The sequence below is a fragment of the Myiozetetes cayanensis genome, unplaced genomic scaffold (genome assembly GCF_022539395.1).
Source record: "Myiozetetes cayanensis isolate MyiCay16 unplaced genomic scaffold, myiCay2020 scf6-25, whole genome shotgun sequence".
NCBI classification, from domain to species: domain Eukaryota; kingdom Metazoa; phylum Chordata; class Aves; order Passeriformes; family Tyrannidae; genus Myiozetetes; species Myiozetetes cayanensis.
Genome location: NW_026087853.1, coordinates 22,074,733 through 22,096,802, shown reverse-complemented (window position 1 = coordinate 22,096,802; position 22,070 = coordinate 22,074,733). Strand labels below are relative to the sequence as shown.

Genomic DNA, 22,070 nt, shown 5'->3' with positions numbered 1-22,070 from the left:
GCTGGACCTGAGCCCCATGGAAATGTGCACTGTCAACATCAGGAGTCAAGAAAATAGTGAAAGAAAGTCACAAATTTCGTTAACTGTTCAGTGTCACACCTGGTGAACAGCCTCATCCTGGCACTGAGGGTGTGTGCACATGGACGCATGCAAGTGTGCTTAAGAAGGTGCAAGCATGCTGAGTACCTGAGTACCTCAGCAAGCATGCTGAGTACCACAAGAATCACCTTGTGTCCAGGAGCAGCTGTGCCCAAGCCAGGAGTCTTGAGGTTGATCAAGGTGTAAGGCTGGGTGTGGAGATGCTCCAGCACAGTTCCATGCTGCCAGGCAGGAGTCAGCTGCCAGCCAGAGCAAACCCACATCTGTCCCTGCTTGTCTGTGTAGACATACACCGAATAACCATTGCTGCTTCCCAGAGCAAGTTTCTAGGCTTTATTATACTTTTACTTGTCTTGCAGGGGATAGAGCAAGCACTCTGATAAATGAAGAGAAAGGGCTGCTTGCTTTGTAAGGATTTTTGCTTTATGTGACAGTCTCTCTCTCTCAGCCCAAGAAATCCTTTGTGCCATTCCTCACAGTTGTCATCCCTAGCCCACTGCAGACAGGGTGCACCAGACTCAGGGAGCTGGCAGATGAGCACACACCATCCTTGCCCCTGCACTCTCACCAGCAGTGTTCACCACCTGAATCTGGGAGCTGCTGAAAGACAGACACGTGCTGGTTTGTTCCCAGTGTTGTTCCAGTGACCTGAACTAGCCTCCACAGCCTGTGTGGCTTCAGGAGACCCTTGTATGAGGAGCCCTCTGTATCATCGTCTGTGCCCGAGAGCAGAGCTGCTGCACAATCCCTGCGTGTCCCAGTCCCTCACCCACCATGGATGCTGAAAAAGCTGGAGGGTCTGTTGGTAGAGTCATTGATGCTGGATGGGGACACCACTGCTAAGGAGGCAGAGGGCATGGACAGCCCCGCGCTTGGGGCTGTGCACAGGAAGGCAGCAGTCAGTGCTGCCCAGCGTGCAGAGACTGTGGCAGGCAGAAAGCAGGGACCATATGGAAGATGCTGCAAACGAGGCCGTTGAAGCAAAGGCTGCAAATGAGTTTAGTAGACAGACAGACATTTTGAGGAGGGGGGAGGCAGTGGGAGTGGAGGAGAACAGAAGAAAGGGAGAGCTCAGCACCACAGCCAAGAGGGAGCTACCGGGGCCACTCAGGCATGGGTGGGCAGCACTCTGTTTCCCCCCACTCCACACCTTCTCCTGGGGCCCTAACTTGAAGACCCCTGAAAGGGAAGAGGGGACCAAGGTGTCGTGGCCCCTTCTTTGTTTTTAATTACTTCCCATTTTAATCTTGATTTGCATGTCGATCTCTCAGAACTGGGCCAGGGACTCTACAAAGCCCTCGTCAGCAACTCCCCCAATAATAAACAGGAAAAGGCTTAAGGGGCAAATCACTTGCATGTTAATGAGACTGTTTGCTGGAGTCAAGAGAGAAAACAGCAAACAAACAAATGGACTGAATTCCAGCGGCAGCTGTTTGCTCCTTAATCTCGGCTTGTCAGAGCTGCCCTTTGATGGGACACAATCTACACAAACGATTGTGCTAAATCTTCTAATCTACGTCCTCATTATTACATCCCTTCTTACGCATGTAAATCAGGGACAAACTCATTTTAATATTTAGATAGATTATGGAAGGGAAGGGGAGGGGATTGGAGGGGAAAGGAGCTGCTGGTGGTGTCTGCTCCTGCCGGTTAGGAAGGGTGTTAATGAGGAGCACAGGGAGGGGAGCTGTCTGCATAGAGCCCAGGACAGCAGGAGGAGGAGGAAGAGAAGGACCTGTTGTCAGGGCAAAATGGGGAGTATAAAGGGGCAAGGACACTGACACTGGGATGCTGGAGAAGACAGAGGCATGGGGCAACACTGGCAAGGTGATGTGACGGGGCACTGAGAAGGACCTCACCCTGGCATTCCCCCAAGCCCTCTGCTCATGCACTTGGCTCCTGGCTTTGTCGAGGCAGGATGCTGAAGGAGAGTTTGGTGTTGAATAGGGAGGTTGGGTGGTGGCATAGTGAGAGGTAACAAAGTCCCACTGTGGGGGCACACCAGGACCTTAGTATGTCCCTGGGTGTCTTGCAGTGCAGGGCCTCCTTTCATCACAGCACTGTGGTCTCCCACCCCGCCTCAACCTGCCCACTCCTGGCACTTAGTGGATCAGAACAATCATGTGCACCCAGGTTGGACAAGCAGGCTAACACCTCAGGCTTCAGAATCCAAGGATGCAGCCTACACTGTCTTCACACAAATGTCATTAGAGCTACGGCTATGATCAACTGGAGCAGTCATGATACACCAGCCCCATTTCTCTGAGCAACCTCAGCCTCCTCTGCTCCAGGAGGGACAGTCTCATAAGAAAATAGAAAAAAATATTTTTAAAACAACCTGGCTAGTTCAGAAATTCACCATTGACCTCACACCTGTGAAGGAAGGTTGCAGAAGATAAGCAGTAGCTTCGAGTACAACAGGTGAGTATAGAAGAAGAACAGAAGCAAGCAGGAATATAATCAAAAAGGTGAAGCATAAAATAAGTTTGTAAGTAGCAGGATAATGAAAGAGAACAAGAAATCATTCTGTAAATTCATTAGTAGCAAGAGGAAGACTAAACAAAATATTGGATCACTGCTCAACAGGGAGTGAAAATTATTGACAGAGGATAATATTAGAGAAACTAATAACAGTGATAAAGAGGTAAGATCTTGGCATAGAATAAGGAAAGAGTATGATAGAGGTAATGTTATTGAGTTAGATGCATTCAAATTTATTGGACGTAATGAACTTCGTTGAAGATGCTTAAAGATTTGGCTACAGCAGTCTCAGAATCGGTAGTGGCTGCCTTCCAGAACCTGTAGAGATGTGGTGGAGTACAGGAAAATCACAGGCATTGCTCTTAGAAAAGCGAAGGAAAAGGCGACAGGTAGTTATGGATCAATAATTCCCTTTCCCATTAAAATTCTGGAATAAATCATCAAGTTATTTCTAAATATCAAAGGCAAAATGAGGCAATCAATTGTATTCAGTGTAGATTTGTTAAAGATCAGTCTTTTCGAGTCAATCTAATTTCTCGCTGTTGCAAGGCCATTGGTCTTGTAGATACAGAAGGAACACAAGATCTTGTGTATCTTTATTTCCATAAGCTGTTTAGGTTCCATTTTAAAAGCTATCCTTATGACTAAACTAGGGAAATATAAATTAGCAGAAACTACTGTTAGACAGATGAAAAATTAGTTGAAAAACTGTGCTCAGCAAATAGTCTTCTGTGGTTTACTATCAAAATAAAGGATGTGTTGAGAATAGCTCCACAAAGATCTGTTCTGGGTCTGGTTCTGTTCACTGATTGAATTAACAACATGGAGGACAAAAGAGGGAGTGGGCACATCATGAAGACACAAAGCTGGAAGGCACCTTAAAAGTACACTGAAGGATAGACTTGGCATTCAGAATCATCTTGGCAATTTGGGAAAATGGTTGAAAAACAGATGCAAATCAGGAAGAAACCATGCAAAGAATCTCAGTGATGCAGAAAAAATGAAATGCATAAACAGGGGTTAGAAAACAACTTGTTAGGCAGCAATTCTTCCAAAAAAGCACTAGGGGTTAGAGGGGCTTGCAAGCCCTGTCAAAAATAGCATACTGTTGCAAATAAAGCAAACCTCCTACTGTAAAGAATAGATAAGACTGCAGCTATCAAGACCTCTGGAAATTACCTTTCCTTGTAATCAGCATTGGTAAGACTTTAGTTGGTGTATTGAGCCCAGTCTTGGCATTGCCCTTCAAAATGGACCCACTGGAGGGTTTCTAATGGAGGGCAGTGAGAACGATCACAGATCTAAAACATGTCCTGAAAGAAAAACCTAAAAGTGTTGTTGTGTAACTTGATAAGGGAAGACAGAGGGATGATAAAAGAAAATCTCCAGGCACAAAAGTTGTATAGGGAAAAAATCTGCCCTTTGTGCCCATGACATAGGAAATAGTACCAAGAAAGGTCTGTGTTAGACATTAGGAGCAAAATTAAGAAAAATGAGCAGGGGGAGAGAGAGAGAGAGGGAGACTACAAGGGAGATACTAGAAGAGATTCCTTAGGTGCTTGTCCCTCTGTCAAGAATGAGATGGATATAACTGGTCATGCTGTGGGGCAGAAAAAAGGAAGAGACAGCTTCTCTGGGTTCCCTTCAGTCCTAGTTTTCTAGGAATCCATCTCCTCATTTCTGACATCCACCATCTGACCTTCAGCAATATTTGAGATGGAAGTACACAGGGAGGGATGAGGCATAAGGAAGTGCCACTGGTTCACTGAATACACCGCTGCTCTCCTCACTCACACCCCAGTGTATTCTCACTAACCAGGAACGATGACAGGATGGAGACCTGACAGATGACTGAAACCTAGAGATGGACAAAGTATTGGCCCTTACCATCTTCTGGAATCTGGCTAAAGGAAAAGGGCAGGGGTGTGCCACCCAGAACACTACCACACAAGCCCGTGACTTACTGAGCATTGCTGTGAGACTTAAAAGAGTGGTGTGAGCATCTGCTGCTCCCACCACGTGACCAACTTGACTGCTAGTACTGCTCCTCCCTACTAAGGAATCTAAATCAAGCAATGTCTTGAAGACTTACGATAAACTGTCTATATACCTTAATAGAAGTATCTATTTCTGCAACATTTCCTTGGGGAAATCTAGGGAGGTTGCAAATGTATCAGGCTGGCATGAGCATCCACCCCAAGTAATGGAATTTCAAGTAAAGGTTGGAAATTTTTTCCTTTACCCTTTCTCTCTATTTCCAGCTATTTTCAGTCTGTATGATTGTCCTGATTATCCTCCATCACCTTCTTTCCTTGATCCCATGCATTCTTGTTCATAGAATAGAATCATAGAATCATATAGGTTGGAAAAGGTCTTTAACATTACTGAGTCCAACCATTAACCTAGCACTGCCAAGTTCACCACTAAACCCCGTCCTTAAGTGCCACATCTACATGCCTTTAAAATACCTCCAGGGATGGTGACTCTAACATTTCCCTGGGCAGCCCCTTCCAGTGCTTGCCAAACCTTTCACTGAAGAAATTTTTCCTAATATCCAATCTAAACCTCCCCTAGCACAACTTGGGGCCATTTCCCTTGCCCTATTGCTTGTTACTTGGGAGAAGAGACTGACCTCCACCTCTCTACTACCTCCTTTCAGGTAGTTGTAGGGAGCGATAAGGTCCTGCCTGAGCTTCTTTTCCTCCAGGCTCAACAACCCCAGCTCCCTCAGCCACTCCTCATAAGACTTGTGCTCCTGACCCTTCACCAGCCTTGTTGCCCTCCTCTGGACATGCTCCAGCACCTCAACATCTTTCTTGTTGTGAGGGGCCCAAAACTGAACACAGTACCTGAGGTGTGGCCTCACCAGTGCCGAGTACAGAGGCCCAATCAATTCCCCGGTCCTGTTGGCCACACTCTTTCTGATACTTGGATGCTTGTATCATACCTTTGTATCACACTTGATGCTCCACCCACCCTTGTCTGTCTGAGGAGTGCAGACCCCTTCACTGAGATCAGAGACAGATCATGAGAGAATCATGGTCACTTGGCTCAATGGGCCTTGGATTTAAATTCACTGTATCAGGGATTAAAGGTGGGCACATTTGCAGGATCAGTCTTTCTTTGGGTCACTATGGGCAACTCACCATTATGTTCTAGCTGTTATGGTGACTTTCACAGCGCATTGTCTGCTAAGCCAGAATATTGGCTCTGGTCTTCAAAGCTCTCTCAGGGTCAGTTATGCCTGAGTCTGCATTTTCATCATGACCCATCTGCTCCTTTGGGAAAATGCAGTTGACTAAGTCCATGATGAAGTGAGGAAAACTGGAGATGAAATGGGAGATAAATGTCAAGGAGGTTTGGCTACTGAATAAGTTTGCAGAGGAAATACACTGCCCTAGACTGGGTAAGTTTAGAACACACAGCAATGTTCCCTTTCTTAAGAAGCTTTTCCACTAACAGAAAAGAGGGCTTAATATTATAAAGTATGATTAAGACAAACAAACAAATGCAATAGTCCCTACTTAACAGACTATATTACCAATTACCAAACTAGTTTAATGGTCACCAGAAAAACTGGTGTGAAACCCCAAGACATTTAGCAGCTGCCAGTGTGCTTAAGGGAGAGCAGTATCAGAAAAGAATGAGTGTATGGAAGATTGACAGAAAACATGTCAAAGAGGATGGGGATGGAGGTGAGGAGGGTTGGGACAGGACATGTACATGATGCAGGAGTTTCCTGCCTTCACTGGGATTTATATGAGCCAAGTATACAGGAGGAAAGGAGCCACTAGCATTGCACAGCTCCTATGTCTGACATTGGTGGCTACCACCAGTAAGAGGGCAAGTGTAGGAGAGTGAAAACATCTAATCTACTAAATGTTCCCCATAACAGAGCTCCTCCAGTCCTACCAATTATTCCAGGGAAATGTATACAGTTTAATGTTATCCATTCCTTCTCTGTGCCTCACCTTTATCCTGTGTATAGGGGACTACTTATCCTGTGCAATAGTGACTACTATTCCTGTTACTAGTGATGGCCCAAATCTTTAGTCTGCTCATCAGATTTTGTACCTTTTTGGTAGCTGAGGGATTACTACTCCTCTCCTTTTATTTATCACTTAAGTTAGACACATCTGCATGGATCACAGACCAAAACCATAAGTTCCCAGGTATTCTCTTTTCTCTTTTCTATACTTTCTTTGGTTAATCAGTATCTCCTTAAAAAACAAATGTGCAAAACTGCACAGATGAGTCTTAACATTGGAGAAATATAGCATTAATGGGCTGTTTCACAATATCATGCTTCTGAACATGGAGCTGTCTCAATTCTTTTTAGAGCTTTGTCATATTGCAAATGTACATTCTGATCACACCAAACTATTATTTCCAGCTGTTCTCACCATCCTGCTGTTTGTCATGTTTTTGGCTCTGGGATTTTACCCCTGTGACAATTTGCTGAGTGTCCTGCCTATGTTCTCTACGCTGCAGCACTCTGGTTCTCTCTGCCTTATGAACACAACATCTCCCAACTCAGTATCCTGCAAATTGCAGCTTGGTCTGCTTTCTCCATTGTTTATGAAGCTTTGAAGAAGGGTAGATTTAAACCCTCCTTGCTGGAGAACTTTTGTCTCAGCCTTACAGTTGCACTCAGAGACTATTATTTACAGTCATATGGCTGCATTCTCATTATCATTGATAACTCTTATCTGAAAATTCACAATAATTTTTCCAACAGCAATGTCACATTTTGCTAATTAGAACCTCAAGAACAGACCTGAAAGGGGAATTTTTTGATCAACAAAAAAACCCCTGCAGAGCTGAACAAAGCCCAGTGTATTTCTGACACTGAGCAAGAAGGTCACTTGAACCAGTTTCATTTCATTTGCATTGTATCCTTGGCAATTCAACCTGAATTTATTTTGACAAACAAATCTTGTGAGTCGTCTTCCCACACATAGAATGCAACTGTGGAGTTCCCTTCCTCCAACAGTCCCGTAATACTAAGACAATTCAGTATGCACTGAATTCAGCAGCAAAATTCCTCCTATTATGATAGAGTGATGGAAATTAGATTTTTGCTATAGCACTTGAGTCTAGCATTCTTTCCCCCTTTGGAAGATAAATTTATCTATCATGCTTCTTTCTTCAGCACCTAGCTCTCTGGCATCCAAACATAGTAGAAAAGTAATATAACCACAGCCTGGAACAAGAACTTCATTTTAATCTTCACCCTTGCTCTGAGGCAGAGGAACACGCATTTGTGCTGTTCCATTACTGCAAAAGCAGAATAATACCTCATCTCCCTTACAGTGGGATCCGTCTTGCTTAATTTTAGATACCCACACCTGAGCTAGTCATGGGCTACTTCTGTAGTCAGTATCTATTTCATCAATAAAGTCAATGGACACGTTAGTGCCCTAATCCAGTGTGGATACCTCTTTCAAGAGAAGAAAACCGTGTCTTAGGCTCTATTGAGCCTATTGATCAGACTCCTCTGGCTAGAATGGGAACATGCCCAAGGTAGCCTCCCTACCCCACTGGTATTCATGCTGGATCTGATGGATCTCCTTGCCACATTATGTTCTCTCTCTGGACAACATTTGACTTCAGATGCCTGTTTGCCCATTCTGGTAGTCCCCATATAGATGACAGTAAGCCAGAATTTTGGGTCAGATTTTTCACATTGCTACTAACACAATGATTTAGTCCAGTTCCTCTCTGGTGCTTGGCTACTGCCTTTGATCATAGAAGCTTTCTTTGAAGCCTACCTACATAAATTTGTCCTGATTCCAAAATTCAGATTTTGGGACAAGCAATGAGAGATTAGACCACATCCATCAAAGAGCAGAGAGGCATTTCTGAGGAGTAAGAAATAGTACCCGGGGTTCCAATCAGGCCTGTACAAAGTACTAGGCTTGGCAGTGAGCTGGTGTTCTGAGAAGGAGTATCTCTTTCCCTGCTACCCCGGTGCTACAGACAGGTCAGTGCAGGGCTGGGGCATCACACTGGAAATAAGGGGCATGAAAAGGTCTGGGTTAGAAACCACCTCTTCCTGGGAGGCAAGGGGCATCTCCAGGTGCTGATTTGTCTACTGTTTCCAGCCTTGGGAGAAATTATGTTCAACAGAAGTTGGTCCCTCAGGTAAACGAGTCAGCTTGGGTTTGATGGCCTCTTGTACGTGTGTTAATATCCAACACATAATACCCAAATATTCCCAGCATCCCCGCTCACACCTGAGTTCTCCCAGGGAGCAAAGGCAGCTTTTGGAAACTCCTCATTAGGTCACCAGCCTGGGGAGCCGAAATCTCCCAGCCCCCACCTTTGTACACAACTGTTCCTCATTTACATAAATTATCTCTATTCAATTATCTGTCCAGATGTCCGAATTGTGCCACCAATGATCTGTGAATGAATTAAAAATGGAATATAATTTAATAATAACTGATTAGAAGGAGATTAGTTGTTATATAAAAAGCAAAAACCAAGAGATAGCTAGTTGCCCTTAATCCGAGCCAATCCACAGTAATTATAGAAATACAGTCTCGCTTGCTCTCCTTCCCATTTCTCTTCTTCTCCCCCCACATTTTCTCTCTTTCTCCATTTCCCTTTTCTCTCTGTTTCCTCTCTCTCTCTCTCTCTCCCCCTCTTTCTTTTTTGTCTCTTGGTCTCCATCCCTCCTATGCCTTCTCTCCACTTTCTCCTCCTGATTATACCTACCTACGTCAACAGAGTCAAAGCCCCTCCAGTTGCTGATACACCCGTGTAGCTGGGGATGTCCTGGCAGGTCCAAGCAGCAAGAGCTTTCAGCTGCATTAACATCCTGTCTTTCAAGCCATGTTAATGATGGTGTCTTTATACTCTCACTTTTCTGTTAAACATTTCTGGAATCACTGACTTTTCCCTAGGTTCCCAAGACTGACTCTTTTCAGGTTTCCGTCTTCCTGTCTTTTGGAGTCATGCTGAGCAATTTCTAAACTATGTTGGATGTTATAAAATCATAAGCAGTACAGAGGCTCTGGCTCCTCCTCTTGCAGCACGAAGAACCACCAGCAGGTCCTTAAACCCTTGAGATGTCTCTCCTGGAGAAGAGCACCCAGACTTTTCCAGGAAACTTGCCATGGGTTTTTTCAGTGATATTTTCTCCTCTCCCAAGCACACAGCCTTAATACCCCAGAGCCAGGCTGAGATAGTGCCGTACTTAGTACTGGAGGCAGAAAAAAATGTGGAGAAAAATACAGCACCCTGTTATCTGAATGCTCCATGGGGATCCTCACCCTGTTTAACAGAACTTCCTATCTCCCTTCCTCCTAGTTGTCACCCACCTATGTCAGCTAGGACTTCTGGTGCAAACCTCCACCATTTGCTGTGATATACAGTGGCATGAAACTGAATAACCATAAACTATTATTAGTTTATTTTTACTCCTCTTGTAAATTAAAACAAGAAAAAAAAATTGCTGATGTTAAACTGCCAGGCTGTAGTGGATTGTTTATTTCAGATAATTTCATAACATGATTTGGAAACTATCAGCCAGTAACAGCCTAAGTCAAATTTACCCACTAGTTCAGCATGGAGCTTGTCAGACATGGGCAGTGATGTTTAGTGATATGGCACAGAGAAACACTCTTACAAGAAAAATTAAGCTGAAAACCAAAACATATTCACTGTCATAGACTCATCTGCCTGGATTAAGGTACCAGATATTTAAAACCTCCAATGTCTTGGCTTACTATGTGAATGTAGTCTTCCCTGACACCCCATTTTAGAGTTAAAAGTTTTGCTCTCTCTTCATATGTCACCCTTCAGAGCACTGCTCACAGCAGCAGGTCTGCTGTGACTTCTAAGCACTAAGCCACCTGCGGTTGGTTAGCTCTATCAAGCCAGAAAAGAGATCAGAGAGACTGAAGGTCTAAGGTCCAGAAAGCAAACTTACATGATATAATGCTATACAGAGCATTTTGACACTGTGATGTCAGTTGGTGGTTATTTTAGCTTTTATCACACCTTTTATTTTTCTAAAATAGAAGGGTATTTGTAGGCATAAAGGATTTAGTTAATGGCACAGGTTCACCAACAACCAGCAACTTTTCACAAAGTAAGTTTTGAGAATGTTAGCATGAAAAAAAACCCAACCATTTAACAAGCAGTAGAAATTAATTACTGCAAAATGTGGAAACTTTTGAATACTCTGTCATTCAACTCCTTTCATTAGCACAAATGTTAATGGGACAATTTACTTTGTTATTCCAGTAACACACACTTCGGGTCAATTATCTTGGTTTTCCTGTGGAAAGATCACCCTGACCTTCAAAAATACTTAGGAAGGTTTATTCTAGTAAGATAGTTTGTGTAAGTGCTGGAAGCACATCATATTTATTCCCTCTTCAGTCAGTAACTCTAGAATGGACTGCCAGTTCCAAAGGAAGCTGATCAAGATCTAGTTAAGGTAATACATCTCAGTTACAGGTAACTGCAAGCCAAAGATTTCATTAACTGTAATTTCTGTGTTGTTGCTAAATCATGTGATGCTGCTGTCTTGCATCTCACTATATTTGTGGTTTTCACAAAAACCTCTAAGAATCAGGAGAGTACGAGAAAATTTTATTTTTTATTAAAAAGTGTCTCTACCAGCACTGCTGCAAAAGGTTTGATGACACCAACTGTAGCCATTCTAATGCACAAAAAAAACCCAAAATAAGTTTAATACATTATTTAAAGCCTTATACAAATTTTAACCTAATATATTTATTTTTTATGGACTTAATTCAAAAACATTGGACTCTTGGGCTTTTGCAGTGAGCATTTTTATATTTTGGTAATTCAAATGTTAGCGTTCTGTGACTAGAAGATGTGTTCAGCAGACTTTGAAGGATATTTACATATGATTTGGCTTTGATAGTCTTATTTTTTGTGTAATATTTTACTCAGAAGTAGTTCAATTTGCTTCTATGAGTATTATTCAATGTGATAATGTGAGGAGAGGTAGCAGATCTGTCCCCTAGTTTAATGCAAGGCAAGCCATAGTTACTGAAGGTATACTAATGCTTTCTGTTTTGAGAAAAGTGTTTCATTCTGTTTTATAAATCCATCTCTGAAGCCCACATAAAAGCATTTTGCACCTTGGTATTTTTGTTGCAGAGATTCAGACTTAAAGGGATTACTGAAATGTTTCTTTACTGTTAATTTTCCCAGGTTTCGATTTATGTTAAGGGATGTGTGAACTGGAAGCATAATCAAATCCTTAACACGTTACCTTTTCATTCTCCCTCTTATTCCATTTTTTCCATCAGGGTTTTGTTATCTGATTTTCTAATCTTTATTAGCCTCCAGAGGAGCCTTAATTTGAAGCTGGTTTTCTTGATGGTTATTACGGAGATCTTCAGGAAAAGGATGTTCACTTACTACAGAACTAAGAACATATTGCAATGCCTAGAGCAATGTTTAGTTTAATTTTTTGGTCTAGGTTTTTTAGGAGCCTGAAGACAAAGGGCAGTGCCATGGCATGATCAGAGGGACCAGGAGCTCTGTAGTCCAGTCCTATGCTAACTTCAGCAGAAGACAGTGGGTTTTAGCACAGCAAAGCCAGGTGACTTCTCCAGGCCACCTCGTGTGAAGGATCTTCTCCAGCTGATAATCCTGCACTTTTCCCAGGAGGGGCAGTGGCACCACCCTGTGCACTGGCTTTGCCCAGCCTCATCCCTAAGAAGCAAGCACCGCTTTCTTTCCAGGGCCTCTAAACACTGTAGTTCAGTTCAGAGTAATTCCTTGCCTCTTTAATCTATTCCCATCTAAAAAACACGCGTGGCTCATTCCCCTGGCTCCACCTCTGCAAACAAAACCTCTGGCAGGTGGCTGAGAGCCAGCTTTGCTCATGCTCTACCACACAAAAGCAGCAGTGCTGATAATGGCTTCTCCCATTCCAAACTGTCAAAATGCTCTTTAAAGTCTTCTAGGTTTGACTGTGAAGAGTCTGGGGTGTGAGACTGGGGCATTTTCAGAAGTCTGTGCTGATCTGTGGGCTGCTCAGCTCTACACAGGGATGAAGGCAGAGATGCATTGCTAAATAGAGGCTATTTTGCAAGTGAACCAGACCAGTTTTCCAACAAAATGGAATGCATATTGGAAGATAGTGTGCAAGGATGTAAGATGAGAAAGAGGCCTAAGAGCATTAATAAACCATGGACCTATTGCAAGCAACACAAAGTTGGGATAAACATGAGAGATATCCCAGCTGCTAATACAGACTTTGAGGGCACCCTGGGCTCATTTTGCCATCTCAGTCCTTTGCTCACCAAGGGGGAAGCAGAGAGATGATGTGACTGCAGCGGTTCAAACCAAAGTGGTGTGATACCTGCTGCTAAGTGCCTGGGCAGCTGGAGCACGGCCCTCCTGCTGTGGGAGCAAGGGTGGCACGGGGTCACAATGGGTCACAGTGAGGGTCCACACAGCCCCAGTTTTATAGTCATAGATTATCCTAAGTTGGAAGAAACCCACAAGGATCATTGAAGTTTAACTCCTGGTTTGGGAATGTCACCTGTTTAGAGCCTTCTGGGGTTGCCCAGATAAGGGATCTTTTTACAACATCCTTTCACCCTGATTTCCCATTACTGCATTCAGTGTTGGCTCCATAGCTTTTTTTAGATATTTCATGATTCTATCTGTCCTCCAGGTTATTAATTCATCAGGGGACACCAGGAGGCAGTAATGGCAGTTGGTGCTGAAGACTTGCCACCTCCACCGTAGATGTTCAGGCAATGTCTTTGGCTTAGTTCTTCTCTGGTACCATGGATCAAGGACCCATTAGCAGCTGGAGAGTGCTGGAAGTGGAGACTTGTACCACATCATCTTCCCATCCTGTTTCATCTGCAAGGACACCAGATTGAGCTTCCTGTGACCCCTGTGCAACACAGAGTGAAGGAATGGAGGTGACTGGAACCTTCACATCTGAAGTGCATCCTGGATCCAAAAGCCATGTTTGATGTAGACAGACTCATTAGAGACCCAGTCCAACCTGAGCTAAGGCTGTAAGCTTTGTCTGTGCTGGAGCATGCATTTTAGAACATATAAGTGGGTAAGACCGTTCCTCAGTAAACAGTTTCAATGCTGGAATATTAGATGTGGCTGTAAATCAGGTTCTCTCATACTGTGGGAGATTCTAACACTTTAAAGTATTTTCTCTCCATGGAGAATTGAAGTTGTAATTTCAAAATGCTGGTTTGCAACTTTTTTTTTTGCTAGTCTTACAGGTCATCAGCAACATCTGGCAGCGAGCACTGCCTGCAGTATACACACATCTACTGCTAGCAACACACTGTGATTGACAATGGAGATAGTGATTCCTATTTTATATTTTAAAGTCATTAAGGTCATCAGAAACTTCATGGCACATGAAATATTTCATACTTTTGGCAGAGTGAAGATTCTCTGCTGTGTTATAACAAAAGGATTTTCCATCAATTTAGTATTTTCTCAGTGCTACTGCTTAAGAGTTTGAAAATGAAAATAAAACCAGATTTAAACGATTTTTCATGCTATAATGTGATGGTAGTACAATAATATAAAATGAAAATGCATAAATTAACAAGAGAAAATACATTTCTGAACAATTCTGTAAAACGAACTATTTCAAAATATATTGCTCTAGGGATTTCTGTAAGCAACTATCTATTTTTCTGTCAAAACCCCAAACACTTCCATCTAAAGAGGTTTTTTTCAAAAGAAGCTCTTTTAAAAATGTCTCGTCTACTCTACTAATTATCCTCACTGTGAAAAATCCAGTACTTATATTAACACTTATATGTAATTAATTATGAATTAGTTAGCTTGACCTTCCAGTGCTGAATCCTGTTACACCTTTGTCTAATAAACCTAGGAACCTTTCATCCTCTGAAAGTGTTTCTCCTTAATTACTTACTTAACTGCTTACCTTTACTACTCAAAGAGGGTGACCAAGCCACATCCTAATTTTCCCACCTAACAAGCTGAATAGATTGAGCTTCTTCATTCTCACTATATGGAAGGTTTTCCAGCTCATGGCTTGTTCATGAAGTTCTTATCTAAATAATTTCCAGTTATTTTTGTTTTGTTTTTGTTGTTGTTTTTTGTTTTGTTTGGTTTTTGTTGTTGTTTCTTTGTTTGGGGTTTTGTTGGGTTTTGGTTTGGATTTTTTGGTGGGGGTTTTTTGTTTGTTTGTTTTGTGTTTTTTTTTTAATGCAGACATCAGAAGTGAACACAGTATGAATCTATTATGGTCTTGAGATGCCAAGACCATCATCCTGCTAGGTAAAATTTTCTTGCCAGTAAATCCAAAAATGGCATAGCTCTGATAGAGCAGATTACACCAAAAATCCATGCTTAGTTTTTATTATCTGTCACATCTCCTCCATCCTCCTCAGAGCCACTGCTTCCCGTGACAGCATTCTGTGACCTTCATTTTCTGTTCTGAGATATATGAGTTTGCATTTGGCTATATTAAAATCACATATTGTTCAAATGAGCAGAGCCTGCCAAGTGATCCAGATTGCTCAGTATAACTGACCTACTCCCATCCTTATTTATCACTCCACCAATTTTTATGTCAAGTAGAAATCATTACCGGCATTGATTTCATATTTTCTTCTGAGTCACCACAAAGATACTGCACGGTATGGACCAAGAGCCAATCTCTAGGCAACACATCTTCAAAACTTCTCTGCTAGTGGATGATTCCCCGCTGAATTTGGCAAAACCACTAATCAGTCAGCTTTTAATTCATTTAACGTGTGTAGTTCCGATTTCACCTCAAGCTAATTTTTTACCAGGAAAGTGACGGGGTGCCAAGCGAAGGGCTAGCCCGGCCCCAAAAACACACTGTGACAGCAGCTGCCCCCACACCGCTTTATTTCTCCCTCTCCCGCAAACCAAGTCGCACTCCAAATAAGGTTCCCCATTGAGCGCCCATCCCGCGGGATTATTTGGGTCGTGGATTTGGGCACGTCATCCCCCGCCGTGCGAAGCGGCACCCCGGGTCTGGTGCCGCCCCAGCGGGCTCTCCCGGGGCTGCCCCGCGGGAAGGCGCTCGGCGGGCGCGGCGGAGCCCGGCCCGGGGGAACCGGGGGTCCCCGTGCCTGCGATCCGCCTTCGGCCGGCGGCGGAGCTGCCGCCTGTAATTAGCGGCATTAGCGGAAGGAAAGTTGCCTGCTCTGATCTCCCGTCCCGAGGCCACAAGGTCCCCGGGCGCCTCCATCCCTCCCCAGCCCTTCCCTTTCCTTTCCTCACTGCTCTATTGCAGGCCAGGGCGGCCACCCCCTTCTCCCCTTCCCTCCCCGCCAGCCGGGGGAGGCTCCCGCTTGTATTTACCAGCAAATGATTAATTGTTGCTCGGCGCTGGCTGCTAATGCTGCTAATCCGGGCGGCTGCGTGTTCGGCCGCTCGCCCGGTGCCAGGCCCCGCGGGCGGAGGGGGCGAGCGCCGGGGCGGGCGGGGGCCAGGCTGCGCCCCCGGCTGTAATTACTCCCCAGACAAATCTCTGCAAACAGAGGAGCGGGGAAATCTCTGCCCATATTGCAAGGGGCTGCGGCCCCCACCCGCGGAATAATTTTGAGACTCAAATCCCAGCAAAGACCTGCTACAAATTGCTGCAAATTAAGCTGATTTTGCCCCGAATGAGGGATTTTCTGCTGCAGATCAGCCCTTCCCGGAGCTGATGAGGTGGGGATTAGAGAAGGGACTGAAATCAAAGGGACAGGATGGTGCGGGAGGGGGGAGCCCGAGAGGGGAGCCCAGCAGTGAAAGTCCTGGAGCATTAACACTTATTGATTTCTACTTTGCTGACATTTTATTCTATTACCAAGTTTACGATTAGCCTAAACTAGGATCCATGACAGCCCAGGCAGGGTGCGGAGCCTCGAGGGGTGAGGGGCGCCCTCTCTTTGGGTTTGCACCGGCCCGGCCCCGCAAGCATCTGCTCTGAGCAAATGCCACCTTCCAGGGGCTGCCTGGCTCCTGGCACTGGAAGGGCTGTTGGGGTGAGCTGACTTTGCGACCCTAAGCAGGCTGCAAGCTCCTTTGTGCTCACCAAGAAGGTGCTGGTGATTTTGAGAAGAGGGAGCTTTTTTCCAAATTTTGTCTCCTTATAAACCCCCAAATGTTTCACTTTAATTGTGATGGGGGTAGTCAGCTCACCCCCTTTTCAATATCCATCTCTCCATCCCTTCCTCTCTCCCTCTCCCTTCCTTCTGGATCCTCATTTCCATCTGTTTAAACAGCAACAGCAATGTATGTTGCAGGTACTTCAAATTGCACCATTAAAGATTTTATGTTGTGGATGTTAAAATTAAAAAGATATATGTGCAAATAGTCACTATGAATTTAATCAACTTGATTTAATACTAATAGGAAACAGCAAATGGAATTTATGACTCAAAAAGAAGTGAATTTTTTAAATAAATACAAGTACTTTGTGAAAAACAGAAAAAAAATCCCAATCTGAAGAGTTTATTAGAGTCTAATCCCCCAACAACAACTGAAACCGGGGCTGCCCACCCAATAATCCTGGCTGCCATTAAAATATTAAAGATAAATCTAATCGTCTCTTTATCCAAAATAAGCGACTTTTATGTGGAGAGAAAATGTCTAACCCTTTGGGAAGAGAATTACTCCTAATGCATCAAATGGAATTCACTCAGGATGGCAAAACTAGGTTTAAAAGCAAATGAGATGGTAATAGAGATAAAGGCCAGTATAACAAATTAAAAACACTCATTTACACGAATTAAAATCACTCCTAAAAGGGTTCTGAGTAAGGAGGCCACTGGATGGTCTTGGTCCTTCTTGGTACGCAGGGGCTTATGCAGCCTCTCTGGACACAGGGGAAGGCAGGATATGGTACTGAGTTTTGTTCCTGACAGCATCTCCCTGAGGTAGTTTTTACCTGTCTCCTAAAATGGCCCCAAACCCATGTGCATCTGAAGTTACACCAGACCACAACTTCCAAACAGTTGCTTCTGGCCCCAGCATTCCTGCTCCATCTGATGCCATGTGCCCAAGGTGTCTCTATGTCACTCACAATATTCAGCTGGATTCCCCTGTGCTCCAGGATTTGTAACATGTCATGGCAGCTCCCAGTGGCATCAAGTTCATGCTGGACATGACAGGGTGCCCAGCTTGGAAACTGGATGTTGTCTGTCTGTGGGAGCACCCTCCTGAGGATGACAGATCCCAAGGAGCTCATCCACCTGGGGACAAAATTATGTCTGGGACCTGGAAACTCAGCTTGCTGCATGCTAGAGGAGGAGCTGCACCCAAGTGGTGATGTTAAGCACAGAAACCCTGAGCAGAGGTCTGGGAGCTGTGAGTTTCCTCTTCTGCTACCTGAGGAGCTCAAAATGAGTGGGGCAAGGCAGAGTTGCCCCACCCATTCCCACTGCTGTGGCATGCTGCTTTCCCAAGCCCCCTGCCTGGACAGACCCAGTGTACCAGTCCCAGTGCCCCTTCCCATGGCTTCACACCCCACACATGGGAAACAGCTTCCCGGCATGACCTGTGCTCTGGACCCTCAGGAGGGTCAGGATCCCATGACAGGGGCGTGGCTGTCAGCAAAAGCAGCACCACAGCTGCTGATGGATGGTGGGCTGGGGGTTGCTGCAGCATTCTGCCTCCTCACACATGCTCCCCATAGGTACTGGTGTGGTGAAGAAGGTTGTAGCTCGTCCTACTACCTTGTTAGATCATTTTGATATTGTCTGTGTGCCCGAGTTTTGGAACCCCAAACTAATTTATGTGTGCACTGGAGGAAAAATTCCACTGGGGTACTTCTGCCAAGTGATACAGCCCACAGCACACTCCCAGGCAAGGTGCCATTTACAAGGAGTTATAGGCAAGCACGTTTGCCAAAGCTGGGAAGACTCTAAGTTCCCTTACAGCCAACTTCCTGAAGGGTATCTGGTAAATCTATAGAACACACCTTTACCTGCTCAGACTTCTCCTTACGTGCAGGAAATGCAAACTTGCTTCCAAAGTGACAAAGTGAGACAGTGGAATTGGAAATGTCTCCACTAGCAATATGTGACTAGAGTAAGAGCAGTTCTGTACAGCATCAGAGCTTCAGGCTGCTTAGATTCCCTGGTATCATTTTATGTTCACTTTGTAATATTAAGATTATTGATGTTTTATGGTCAAGATAATTTTTTCTTTACTTAATGATTAGGATCTGGAAAACAAGATTGCTTGTTCTGGGAGAAAAACCCACTGTCTTCCCAAATTTGATTGTTAGACTTCACCCTTAGTAGAAGATTTCTGTCTTCTGAATGGCAGTGGAATAAGCAAAGTTCTTGACATCTTGGCTTCTTATTCATAGAAACACAGGAATTTCAGTTCATAAGGACCTTGGCAGCCCCCCTAGTCCTTTCCCAGCTGTAAATGGGATTCACTATACACAAACCAATCATGCAAGATGTTTGTGTAACCCATCCTTAAACATATCCAGTGAATTTTCCCCAAGATAGGCATCCTATCCTAGTGCCTGCCCTATAGAGAATGGGCATCCTGTCCTAACACTTTCCTAACTGTTGAAGAGTTTCCCCTACAGCCTTGCTACAGACAAAGCCATCTTCCAAAATGTTCAGTAGATATAATGGACAATTTTGGAAGACCACCACTGCTACATTTTTTAAATGTATTTGAAGACTTGTTGGCATCTCACTTCAACCATCTTATGCTTTTTAGATATCTCATTATTTTTCTGAAGTTTATGCAGATATTTTTTTTATTTCATTATTTTTCTGCAGTCCCTCAACAATTAGCCCAATTCCTCAGCCCTGAAGCTCAGTACCCAGAATGGGCAGAGCAGAGTGCAACTCAGGCCATGGGCTGCCAAGAAAGCTTCTTTGGATACTTTATCTTGTATATTGTCCCCAGAACAAAAACAAGTTCAGTTTCTCCAGAACAATTAAAAGCATATCTATGCTATGGGTCTAGCTTGGTATAAAAATCAGTTCTAGTAAGCTTCTTTCAAAAGGAGATAGGAGCATTTATTCATTGAATATTATTCTCTTCTCTTTTAGGGGATGGAAAAGAGTAGCAAGAAACCTCTGATATTGCCCCATCCAGCACTGCCCAGAGAGAGGAGTGGACAGTGGGCATCAGATATGATGGGGCATTGGCATGTAGTACCCATTCCAGACTTGCTCAAAGGGTTAAATTCTTCCCCTCTGACTTACAGCCAGCTGGAAGTTACAAATGTATTCAGCTAACAGAAAGCCTTGGTGCCCAGCCCTTAACCACTCAGCAGCCCCGTGCACGAAAGGTATTGTCTAACCCCTTGTCCTAAACAGGGCAGAGCTGCCCAATGCCTCAAGCTGAAAGATACCAGAGGAAAAGTGTCATAAGTTACTGTGACCTCACTACAGAAAACTGCAGGACAGAGGAACAGCCTGTGGTGAGGAATGGTGGAGTCCTACCAGCTGGATGTTCCATGGGTCATGAATAGAGCTGCTCAGCCACAGGAGAGAAAAAGGAGAAATATGGATGCATCTGTGTCAGGAGAGAAGAAGAGATGTAAAGGGAAAAAAGCAAAATGCCAAAAGAAGTGCAAGCAAAGTGAAATCCTAGCTCTGTTAAATGTCAGTGATCAAGGTCATGCTGTCTTCAGTGGGATGAGGATTTTACCCAGGAGTTAAGAGGTGCAGCTCAGAAGTACCAGGATATTTCAGAGCAGGCAGAAACAGAGAGGTCTGTTCAGGGCTGCAGTAACTCAGCCAGCAGCTGCCAGCTGAGAGCTTCTGGCCATGGGTATGACAGCATCATAATCTTTTGCCATCATGTACTTTGTGTCTTTGATTATTTAGAGATCAATATACTGACATGTAAAGAAAAGGATATGTTCAACAGGACACTTGACCTCAGAAGCTTCTTATATGGGAAGGCTTTTTTGTAGATAGAACATATCTATCAGACACTGAGACACAGAGTTCAAGATTTTAGGGCCTGAAGGGAACATTACAACCTTCTAGCCTGAACTTCAACATAAAATAGGCTATAAAACTTGACCAAATAATTTATGTGTCAGGCCAATAGCTTCTGGGTGAGTTATAGATCACCTCTTAAAAACTTTCAGCCTTGATTTGAAGACTTTGTGTGACAGACAGAATTTACAACATCTATGGGCAGGTAGCTCTGGTCAGTCTTTGTGTCTCAGCAGTTTTTATTAATACAGCAAGTGTCTCTTCTTGTCGTATTAGCATTATCATGTCCTATATCTACAGTACAGCATATGGTGGAAGGATAATGTGAAACTGCCAAGGGACTGCAACTTCAGTTGATCACCAGTGCTCCCCAAAGTTTAAGAACACAGCTAAAATAGAAACATACTAAGAGATACTTTTATTCAAAGTACTTTTCCCAGTATAGGGTTTGAAAGGAGACAGGCAGGAACTGCATGACCACTTCCACTGTCAGAACAGGCAGAGAAAAGCAAGATAACTGATGCTGTGCTGGAAGGACCCAAAATGCATTGCTGAGAAGATGGAATAGCACAGGGAGATCAGGTCTGTGACCTATCTGCATGAATCATCATAGAATGGTTTGAGTTGGAAGGGCCCTTAAAGATTATCTAGTTCCAGCCCCCTGCCATGAGCAGGGGTACCACCCACTAGATCAGGTTGCTCAGAGCCCCATCCAACCTGGGCGTGAACACTTCCAGGATGAGGCATCCACCACTTCTCTGGGTAACCTGTTCCAGTGCTGCACTAGCCTCTGGGTAAAGAAATTCTTCCTAATATCTAATCTAAATCTATCCTCTTTCGATTTAAAACCATTCCCCCTTGTTCTATCACTGTTTGCTGGTGTAAAAAGTTGCTCTCCATCTTTTTTATAAGCCACTTTCATCTACTGAATCCACTGAAGTCTGTCTAGACAAAGAGAAAAGACAGCTTTGAATCCCGTGCTGACTGAAATGTGATAGAAATGGAGGAGAAGTGACACTTTTTTGGAGACTCGGGATAATGACAAACATTGCTTCTACTGGGATTCAGGTTGCCCATGGAGACAGAAGAAGGCTGGAGTAAAATCAAGACTGAATGAAGAACCAAGTCAGCCCAATATGTGTGCCCTGGATGAGGGACAGATTTTCAAACAGAAATGGGAGAAGTGGAAAAGTTCAGTATCAAGGATAATGCAGAATAACTGTGGAAGGAGGCAAAAAATGAGCTGGATCGGAAAAATGTGGGAGGATCTGAGGTTTCTAAGGTTCCTCTCCCCAGGAGACCATCTGAGCCATTTAAATGAGGAAAGCTCAAATAAAGACAGAATTTCTTTTGGTTGAAAATATTGCTAGAGATTAGTCACAGAGGTATTGAAATATGGGTAAGTACTGATATACAAGTTCAGTTTCCTAATCACAAAAGCTTGCAGAGAGGCAAAGAGGAGAGAAGGCTTATTGAAAAGCAGACAGCTACAGACTGAGTTTTGCAGCTCACAGAGATTTGGCAGAGGTGGACAGAGCTGCCCTC

At 44.0% G+C, this 22,070-nt stretch overlaps 1 protein-coding gene across 4 annotated transcripts in view; it reads left to right on the top strand.

Moving 5' to 3' along the window:
- Nucleotides 1-22,070, top strand: part of LIN52 (lin-52 DREAM MuvB core complex component) — a 249,553-nt gene that overhangs the window by 60,235 nt on the left and 167,248 nt on the right. For 2 of the 4 annotated variants that reach the window (XR_007631530.1, XR_007631528.1), the window contains one exon: nt 13,253-14,680. The exons of 1 other annotated variant lie outside the window; for it this stretch is intronic. Coding sequence is in view for 1 of the 3 variants with exons in the window: in XM_050336333.1 (XP_050192290.1) it covers nt 13,253-13,260 (8 nt within the window). In the remaining 2 variants the exon portion in view is untranslated. Of the gene's footprint in view, nt 1-13,252; nt 14,681-22,070 lie in introns of those variants that run through there. One more of the 4 variants, XM_050336333.1, reaches the window with a different exon arrangement.